General features: G+C 39.6%; 2 protein-coding genes across 3 annotated transcripts; one reads left to right on the forward strand and one right to left on the reverse strand.

Moving 5' to 3' along the window:
- Positions 1–367: 367 nt before the first annotated feature.
- On the reverse strand, positions 368–4,577 carry LOC129789606 (NADH-ubiquinone oxidoreductase 75 kDa subunit, mitochondrial). 2 transcript variants are annotated; one of them, XM_055826544.1, is made up of 4 exons: positions 4,501–4,577; positions 3,045–4,305; positions 681–1,464; positions 368–619 (listed from the first exon to the last, which is right to left on the reverse strand). In XM_055826544.1, exons 2-4 carry the CDS (start codon positions 4,289–4,291, stop codon positions 479–481), a joined length of 2,172 nt encoding a protein of 723 aa, XP_055682519.1. In that variant the 5' UTR covers positions 4,292–4,305; positions 4,501–4,577; the 3' UTR covers positions 368–478. The 2 variants fall into 2 exon arrangements, with proteins under 2 accessions (XP_055682519.1, XP_055682520.1); XM_055826545.1 differs by having other exon boundaries at positions 4,420–4,569.
- LOC129789684 (gastrula zinc finger protein XlCGF57.1-like) lies at positions 4,560–6,050 on the forward strand. The gene is made up of 2 exons (XM_055826686.1): positions 4,560–4,772; positions 4,845–6,050. Exons 1-2 carry the CDS (start codon positions 4,647–4,649, stop codon positions 5,976–5,978), a joined length of 1,260 nt encoding a protein of 419 aa, XP_055682661.1. The 5' UTR covers positions 4,560–4,646; the 3' UTR covers positions 5,979–6,050.
- The last annotated feature ends 4,486 nt before the right edge of the window (positions 6,051–10,536 follow it).

Below are 10,536 nucleotides of genomic sequence, written 5' to 3' on the forward strand. Positions count from 1 at the left end.
TTGAAGTGTGATCTAACCTCACTTTTTGCTCATTTCAGAGCTTCTCAAGGTTCCGGCGTATCCTTAAAATCTAACCAATAATGGGCAGTGGAGACTCCAAACCCAGCCAGGAAGGTGCCCCAAAACCTGCAGAGAAGAAATGCAAAGCCTGCTGTGCTTGTCCGGAAACAAAAAGAGCCCGAGATGCTTGTATTGTGGAGAAGGGCGAAGAGAACTGCAAAGATCTCATTGAGGCTCACAAGAAATGTATGCGGGATCAGGGATTTAACATCTGAGCAGACCTTCCGGGAGCATCTGAGGCACACCATGTACATAAAAAAGTTGTTTTAGATTTATTTTAGGACGATGAATGAGAAAATAAAGCGGCTTTATCTAGTCTAAAAAGTGGTTCTATTTTGGGGGCTCCTCTGGCCCCAAAGATCGCAGATAAACATTTTTAAAGAATTTATTGAATTATTTTTCTCTACGGAAGGTTCTCCTACGCTGTGGAGGCTTTCTTGACGGCTGCTATGCATTTAGCCATTGTTGGGGATGCCCGGGAGATGGGATCGGTCATAAAGTAGTCCTGCAGGCTCTTCTGGGCAACATCAATGGGGCCATCAATCCTCTGGGCAGCTCCCTGCAAGGAAAATGCGGCAATTAGCTTGGAAAGAATGTTCCGGAAGTCACAAAAATCTTACTTTGCCCAATTCCGAAGCTTCCTTCGTGAAATTATTCGTCTCCCTGTGCCCATGACGTACTAAATGGGGCGCTATATCCTCCATTCTGTTGCGCATCTCATCGAGTGTGTCGTACGGCAGGGGAGTACTGAGAATCTCCGATAGTGCCCGGATAATCTTCCAATCTTCTCGCGCCATTCCCGGAGGTGTCACAGCAAGGAGTGTCTGCTGAGCTCTGCCCTCGGTATTCACGTAAGTTGCTTGTTTTTCCGTGTACGCAGCCCCTGGGAGGACAGCGTCGGCAATCTGTGCCCCCGCATCCCCATGATGTCCCTGGTAGACGATGAAACAGCCCTTTGGGAGGCTTTCACGCGTCACAGCGCCCCCATCGGCATTCAGCAGGAACACCACCTGTGGCTGAGCCTCCTTCAGCTTCTCCACGCCCGGGGCGTAGCCAACATCGAGCGCCCCCACCTGGGAGGCATTGCGCTGCAGAACATTGAAAACCTTCCAATCCTTCCCGGCCTGGAGTTGATTTGCAAATGTCTGCAAATTGGCCAGGATTGCTTTGCCATCTTTGCGTGTTAGCTGATCAGCACCCACGATGACAAGGGGGCGCTTGGCTGCCTTCAATTTTGCTGCAAATGGATGACTTCCGGAAATAATCTGCGAGAGGGTGTTTGCGTCATTCCCGAGGTGCTCGTAGTCATAGGAGAGATCCACTTTGGGGCCCACAAGCCCCACGTTGAGTTCATTGTGGACAAATCCCTTCCGGAGACGGGTGTTCAGCAAGGGGGCTTCGTACCTGGAAGCACAGAGAGAATGTCAAGAAGCTCAAAAATGGAAAAATCAATCATAACGCGTCCAGTTATACGAGTTGGTGTCCCACAACGCAGATGGGTCAGTCTATGCGTTGTAATTTAATTTGTGAGTATAAATTCAAGGTAAAAGACTGCAGGCAGTGCTAGAAACTTGAAAATTGGCATAATAAAGGAAGGAAGATGAATGCGGTTTGATTTTTTCCGCTAAAAAGCATACGTCGGCCAATTTTCAAAATGGCGTTTTTTAGAGCTATAATGCAATCTTTAGTAAGTTGTAGGTGGCTGAAATTCTAGTATGTTATTAGCTGGCATGAAGATCTTTCAAAGGATAGATCATTTGACTTCCTAGGTGTCCTAGAACCTGAGATATCGCCATTTTTAGATTTTTCTTTACAAGCTCATATCTCCGGTTCTACATAACCTAAAAAGGTCGTTGACCAATCGTTGGAAAGGTTTCGCAATACTCTACAACTCTCTAGAACATTGCAAATCGATTAAAAGAACATTTATGATTCGAAAATACAAAAAAAAACAAAAAAAAATCGTGAAATATTGAGTAAAAATTCTTGTAATTATTTCAATGAAAGGCAGCTCTAAAAGACGCCATTTTGAATGTGCTTTTTGTTTTATCGAAATAATTTTTGGCATCTTTTGTCCTCAAATAATGGTTCTAAACTAAAGGTTTTTAATGTTCTAGAAAGTTGTAGAGTTTTGCAAAACCTTTAATTTGATACCAAGTTGAGCAAAATCGGTCAAGCGGTTCAAGAGATATAGCTCTTAGAACTTTTCAAATTCAAGAATTTTTCAAATGGCCATATCTTCTAAACGGCGACATAGATTTTCTTCATTTTTGGACTGATGCAAGATTATTAGTCTTGCTACAACATATCAAAATTTAAAAGATTTGCCTAATGGGGTTTCGGAGATATTGCCCCTTAAAGTTAGGCAATTTTTGTTTTTGTTTTTAGCGCCTCTTGCGGATGTTTTTGAAACTTGGAATGTTCTAAACAGTTGTAGGGCTTCTCAATACCTTTCATTTGATACCAAGATGATCAAAATCGGTCAAGCCGTTCACGAGTTATATCGAAAAAACACTTTTTGCTTTAGACCGCCATATTTGCTAAACCGCTTGACCGATTTTCAAGTATGAATTGTTGATGAAAACGTCTCACTGAGCCCTACAACATATTAAAATTTCAGACCTCTAGCTATAAGGGAACTGGTTGACGGTGTTTCAAAATGGTTGACGGCGGCCATCTTGGATTTTGAAAATGCGAAAAAATGAAAATTTACACCAACATTTCTAAAGAAAAAAAATTTTCCACCACTATTTTCGTAATGTAGGTATTGATTTGTCCAATATATTTATCTGGATTTCTAACCTAACATTTTTTTTTTACCATTACATTCAATGGGGATGAATGAGACAGAAAATCAAAATTGTACTGAATTTATGTGAATATCTTAGGTTAGAAATCCGTGTAATTATTGGACAACCCAATAGGATGTCTAAAACGTGCTCATACCAAGTTTGAGGCCGATCAGGAGGAAAATAATCTCTCACCTGGGATTGGTTCCAACGAGAAGAACAAGATCAGCTTCCTCAACAGCAGCAATGGAGGCATTGAGGATGTAGCTGGAACGCAAATCCGTTCCGGAACCATCAGTTGGGAAGCTCTGTTCAGTGCAGAGAACTTCCGACCCATTGCGATTGAGCAAATCCTTGAGAGCCACCATTGCTTCCACATCAGCGAGGGATCCAGCCACTCCGGCCACCTTTCCGGAAGCAGCTTGAATGCGTTTAGCCACTTGGATGAGGGCGGATTCCCACTCAACGGGCTGCAGTTCCCCACTCGGCATACGCAGCATGGGGGCGATTAGACGCTGACGCTTCAGCCCATCGCAGGCGAAGCGAGATTTATCCGCCAGCCATTCCTCATTGATCTCCTCATTCTCCCGCGGGAGGATTCGCATAACCTCACCCGTCCGGGTACTCACAACAATATTACTCCCGATGGCATCCAAAACGTCCACACTGTCAACCTTCCGGATCTCCCAGGGGCGTGCCACGAAGCTGTAGGGTTTGCTCGTGAGCGCCCCCACGGGGCACAAATCAATGATATTCCCGGAAAGCTCAGACATGAAGAGTTTCTCCACGTACGTGCCCACCTGCATGTCATTCCCACGTCCTGTTGTACCCAAATCATCCACTCCAGCCACTTCCGATGCGAACCTGATGCATCTGGTGCAGTGAATGCACCGCGTCATGATGGTCTTGACCAGTGGCCCGATATCCTTGTCCTCCACAGCACGCTTTCCGGAATGATCAATGTCAGTGAAGCGCGAACGATCAGACCCAAAAGCCATAGCCTGATCCTGGAGATCACATTCCCCGCCCTGATCGCAAATTGGACAATCCAGTGGGTGATTCATCAGCAGGAACTCCATGACACTCTCCCGCGCCTTCCGGGTGAGCTCTGAGTCCGTCTTAATGCGCCATCCCTTCATCACGGGCATGGCGCATGCAGCAGCCGGCTTGGGCATCTTCTCCACCTCCACGAGGCACATCCGGCAATTCCCAGCCACAGCCAAGCGCTCATGGTAGCAGAAACGCGGAATCTCCACCCCCACCATTGCAGCTGCTTGGAGAATTGTCGTTCCCGGATCCACCAACACAGGCTTATCGTCCACAAATACCTCAATTTTCTCCGGGGCTTTTGCCGGAACAGTGGCGGAGCTCCTCACGGCGACGCTGGCGGCCTTTGTGGGCGATCCCAGCGTCAGAGCCCGGGCCAGTGGTGCTCGAAACATCTTCCCAGACGAATCTGCGGCGCAAAAAGCAAAAAATCTCATTCAGCGCAACTTCGCATTACATAACCCGGAACTTTTTTTTGCAATTTTCATCCCATCTCCCGGGTAACAAGTGAAAATCTTTGTACCAAACTATTCCTAAAGGGTGTTTCTTTGAATTCTTTGAGGAGACTCCTGGAAAATGTGGGGAAATTGACCAGAAAATGTACCTTTTCTGCAATTTTTGACAAAACTCCTTCAACTTTTTCAACAAATTTTGACAGTTGTTTTTCTTGCAAATGTCAAAACGTCGTTTTTGAGGTTATGTGCAGAGAAATCTTTGAGGTTAGGAATTCCCGGAAAAGTAAACAAAACAATGAGTGGAGCGGCAATTTCTGTCCCCCTGGAAGCCTGTCGGGGATGTCTGAGGCCAGGAAAGTGTTACAATTTGTTCGGGAAAGATGATTTATTTGAGAAATTCAAATTCTGCACGCAATTGAAGGTAAAAATGAACCATTTCCGGGAGTTTTGAAATGTCTGGTCAGGAGATTGAGGATTGTTTCAAATTTGGCAGGTTGAGAAGAATGATGGGATGTCTTGTTTTCTCTGCCAACTGTGCTTCTCTCATCTGGAAGTATCGTACAACTTTAAGCAGATGTGCAGAGAAACTCACGGAGTGTTGAAGGGACTTCTCCAGAAGCAGAGAAATGGGGAGATTCAGGGGCGAGAAGCTTCTGAAATGCCAGAAATTGAAGGAAAAAGGGAGTCTGATGAGGAGGAAGAAAACCAAAAGACTGATGAGAATGATTTTGAGGAGGATATGATACAGGAAGATCCGGAGATTGATGAGGAAGTTGAAGAGATTGACGAGGAAATCGAAGAAATTGAAGAGGAAGCAAAACAGACTGAAAAGAGAGTGAAACAGACGGAAGAGAACAAAGAGAAACTTCCGGAAATCCCTTCAGAAGCTTCAGAACAGCCCCAAAAATACCAAGAAAACCGCCTGGAATGTTCTCTGTGCGGCAAAAAGTACTCCTGCCCACAAGCACTGAAGCTGCACACGGAAAATACCCACAGAGGCGTCAAGAGATTCTCCTGCAGCATCTGCAGCATGCGCTTCACGCAAAAACACTCCCTTCAGAGTCACACAATGTGCCATACGAATGAGCGCCCCTTTTGCTGTGCCATCTGCAAGAAGGGCTTCCGCCGGAAGACAACACTGCAGATGCACATGAACTGCCACACTGGAGAGACTCCCTACACGTGCTCCCAATGTGGCGTCGGCTTCCGCACAACGACAGCACTGCGGAATCACGGACACAACCTCCGATGCCCCATCTGCAGCAAAAGCTTCCAGATGATTCCCTCCCTGCAGGCTCACATTCAGCGTCACAAGCAGACAGATGGTGGAGCAGGACCAGGGCTGAAGCTCAAAGTGAAGCACATCTGTAGTGAATGTGGGAAGTCCTACGCTTGCCGGGCTGTTCTGGAGGCTCATCGGGTCATCCACACGGGTGAGAAGCCCTTCAAGTGCACTCAATGCGACAAAGCCTTCCCCCTTTTAGCTTCCCTCAAGGTCCACATGCGCAACAAGCATCCAAACAGCCGGCTCTTTGTCTGTGACATCTGTGGGATGAACTTTGGGGATTCCGGGAAGCTCATGAGGCACAAAACAACCCACATAATAAAGGATAAAGATGTGGGATGAAATTAACAAGAAATTAAGAAATTTTTGATCTCATGTTAATTAAATAAAATTCTTTAATTTAATGTTAAAAAATTGTTTTTTATTTGGGTTCTACTTAATTCTAACTTAAAGATATGAAAAGATTTGGAGGCTTTCAAGCCTTTTCATGGACATCAGAAGGAGAAAATTCTTGGTCAAAAAGAAGGATTTTCTTTTAATTTTCTTCTCAAAGATTCTTTAAGAATTTTTCTAAAAATTTCTCTTAAATATTCAGGAAGTTTTAAGCATAGGGGAGATTAGGGCATTATTGGTTGATTTTCAGAAATTATTTAAAACAATTTTTTACATTAGGAGAAAGTGGAGCAGTAAAAATCACTCAAATGTTTTATAAAAAGCTAGAAAAACTCATATTTCCCAACGAGATAGAGGAAAGTGATCTAAGAAAGAGTTGTAGAGCGGAAAATTTCCTTTAAGAATGACCGAAAAACTTTGCACTACCTCATTAGGAAAGAAGAAATTTTTTGGCTTCTCCAATAAACCCGTGGGTGACTTTTTTTGCCCCACTTAACACTTGGAGGATCGTGGTTTCTAACCTCAAAAGTTTGACCTTCATTTTCTCAGAAAAGAAAACATTTTTCCAAGTTTTCTTTCGACAATCTTGAAGTAAAAAAAAAACTTCCCTATACACTGATGAAGAATTTATCAAGAAATGGCGATCGAAAAAAGTTGAATTGGCCACTTTGGCCAGCAAAATCCTCCAAAGGATTAATCTGAATTGAATAACTTTTTTGTAAGTCAAAGTTTTTATTATTTTCAAGAAATAAATAATTTAAAAATTACAAAAAACTGCTTTTTCTTTTACTTTGTAATTAAAGAAGAATTTTTTGAGAGGTTTCTTATGTTTCTTATTCTGTCTAAAAGTGAATTACGTAACGAATTTTGATAAATCCATCAATGTTTATTAAAAAACGACGTTTTTTGTTGTTGAATTTTTTGAAGTTATTATTATGAAACAGCATTGATAAAAAGGTTTAAAGCGTTTATAGGATTTTATTCACCTTATAATCCTGATTTCATCAGAATAATAATTCAAAAAATCAGAAAAGAAATATTCTTTAACAGATTCAGGTAAGTTTTCTGCAAAAAATTGCAAAAAAGATAAGTAAATAAGAAATAAAACATACAAACTTTAATAATTTTTATCATCACGTGAAAAGGTACTAAAAATCGAATTAAATCCACGTAAAATCCGGCGCCATTTTCAATTTCATTACAAGAAGCATTTTGCTTTATTGCTCTGAAAATGACAAAAAATATTCGAAAATATTTCACTTTCATACGATTTTTTAAACGTGATTTTCTTAAGAAGAATTTTCCTAAAATTAATTCTTTTTCGTTGAGAATCTTTAATTATTTTAATTACATTAAGAGTCTTTAAGAACCTTCAATAAGCAATTTTTCTTAGGGGAGAGTGTGGCTCACTGAGTGTCATTTTGAATAAAATAATCTGAATAAATATCTGAATAAATAATAATTCTTAATAAACGATTTCGTTGTGCCTAAAAAGGGGTCCTTAAATAGGAATTTTTACATACAAAATAGGCAGGTAAGACAGGTAAGTTCAAAAATTCCTTAGAAAAGTGCGAGTAAACACCTAAATTGGGTTAATTTCCCTCGATGGCTCTTAATGTTTTTTGCACCACATTTAACCACATACTTTTTGGGAGCTGCCCAATGTGGACAATTATTGGGCAAATTTGTGGTTTTGTGAACAGTTGTTGGCTTTGTTTTGCCCATCTCTCGCCTTCTCCCAATAATTCTTAAAGACGTCGATCATTGTTTTTTTTTCGAGACTTTTGCGAGACGATCAGTCCCACACCAGCAGAAGAACAAGAAGAAAAAAATCTTGCACCTTTCAGCTCATCTCAATTTTTGTCCATCATCGAAACTGTGCCAGGCTAAAGCTGGCTAATATTAAGTTAGCGTGCTAAGCGACACGCATAGAGCGTTGGATGATTTGTGAAAGAAAGAGGAGGAGATGGATTCCATTCGCGTTGCATTAGATGATCGTCCTCAATTATAAATCATAAATGCCACCAATTTGAGCATTGGGGGAAGCATTGGAAAAAAAAATGAATTTATGTGTGCTATTTTAGAGAGAAGCATTTTTACTAGTAGACTACAGGTGAGTGCCTGAAATAGTGGAGCAGTGGTGATTTATTGGATTGTTGGGATGCTTGGAGGTTTATTGGAGATTTTTTTTTTCTGAAAGGAACGAAAATAGATGTTTTATTTTGAATTGTAATTAATTTTTAAATTTTGGGGTAGATTTTGATAAAAATCTTTTCTTGTCTTTTCTAACAACTTAAAAGTTGTTGTAAGATTTTGACAGATGTCATTCTATCAAGAAAAAACAAAGAATTGTTGTACCAGAAAGCAACCAGATAGAACTTTAAAGAGCCCTGGAAAAGTATGTAATTTTCTTTCAAAAACCTGTTTAAAAAAGGAATAAAATATCAAAATCTTATAAAATTTTTCCTTGAATGCAAAAAATCTTATAATTGACGAATTTTAAGAAAAGTAAAAAAAAAAAGATTTCTATCAGAATCTACCCCTTTATTATAAAAAGATTTGATACAAAAAAAATTGAATAGAGAAAATTTTTAATTATTTTAAAATTGGGAGTACCTACGTGACAAATTTGATTTTTTTTGTATGTTTTTTAATGTTTTTTTTAAGAAATATTTTCTTTCATGAAAACTATCAAAAAATTAAATCTCTGCATGTTCAATATATATATTTTATTAAAGAGTATCTACGATAAAAGTACTTCAAACTTCATTAAGGCGTAGTTTTTGAGCAATTCTCAGTAATAAAATGGCGGAAGATCTTGGCCGCCATTTTGAAGACGTCTAAAAATGCATGTCATCATGTTTTAAATGAAATTTGCTCACAGGTGATTGTGGGCTCGGGTTAAATAGTATCTTTTAAATCGTGTAATCGGGACTTTCTACCGCAGATAAGAAGTTGTTATGAAGTTTGATTAGTCTAACTAACAGCCATCTTGAAAATTTTTAAGTCTTCTTATATTAATTCCTTCAAAGCAGAAGCTTAAATCCGAATATATTTTACGAGGAAACATTTTTTTTTTTATTAATGCAAGTTTTCTGTTATCATTTTCAGTTAGACAAAACTTCCAAAATTACTTCCAAATCTCTCATTAAGTGCGTTACAATTTCCCGCACGTGTCTGTAGCTTGAAAATTCATAAAATGTGGCTTTTTGTGGCCAAAAAACTATGAAGGTGAATATGGGAGGTAGTAAAAAAAAACTTCCCAGGTAGTTTCCGAGTGGATTTATGCGAAAATGGTAAATTATAGCATGGGTCAGGAGAGTTTTTAGGGGGATAATTGTTGAATGATAGGCTTTGTGCTCCACGCAAGCACAAAATCCTTTCCGTTGCACCGAGAAAAAGCAACCCCAAACAGTACCGCAGCATTTTGTGGCCTAGTCGTGGAGGTTTTTGTTGCTGCTGTAAAATCAGAATTTCATCTTTCGCGGTTTATTATTTAAAATAGTTTTGTTGAATATTTTAATACTTTATTTCATTGTGATTTTTCCACATCACCCAGGGATTAAATTTGAATATTTAATACGGGAACTATGTAATTTTTACGATATTGCAACGGAAATTCATTAATAACTCGCAGCTTTTTGAGGGAAAATTCAGAAGGTACAAAAAAATAAAATATTGGGCTGCATGTAGGCATTAAAACTGAATTATAATTTGCATGATTTCCGGACTTATTTAAAATAATCAGAGAATGGATTTTATTTTCATGGGAGAAAAAATATGCGTTGGCATTTTTATGTCACATTTTTTCATGCAAAAAATTATTCAATGAATTTTTAAAAATATTTATATTATTTTAACCCAATTCCGCATTGATCTGAAAATAACTCGAAGGAAAAATCAATAATTTAGAATTTATTCGCATCAAAGGTTTATTTTAGGATAAATTCCTTTATTTTATTTTTTTTTTCAAACCAACTGTGTGTGGAGCATTCATTGAACCTTCATCATTCTACCTTCCGCCCAACAATGGGTCTTCGGAGTCAACTTCCGCTTCATTCAATGCAGATTCAGTGTCTTTGTATTTATCTATTATCTCGTGCTATTTCTACGTGTTTCATCTGTTGAGTTGGATGGTGCTGTTTTTTTTCTTTCCTTTTACATTCCTCTATTCCGTCCTCCCTTCGGCAGAATTGGAGAAAATCGTAAAATTCGTTGTTTATTTGTCCCTCTAAAATCCTCAAAATTATGTAGCAAACGCTCCGCTTTCCTCAATGGGCAATCCATTTGCTACATAATACAGAGAGGACAGCGGAAGAAGGTCTTTTGTCGGAAGCACCACAATTTGTGTGACTTTCCATGGGGTGGAGAGGATAGACAATTTTATCTCGATCATAATTTTATATTAGGAGAGAGAGCCAAAAGAAAGGCGAACTTTCATGTCTTTTTACCTTTTTTTCCAGGGGGAAATTATATATGCTACAGAAAGGTACATAATCTACGTTGT

Source organism: Lutzomyia longipalpis, chromosome 2 (genome assembly GCF_024334085.1).
Source record: "Lutzomyia longipalpis isolate SR_M1_2022 chromosome 2, ASM2433408v1".
Lineage (NCBI taxonomy): Eukaryota > Metazoa > Arthropoda > Insecta > Diptera > Psychodidae > Lutzomyia > Lutzomyia longipalpis.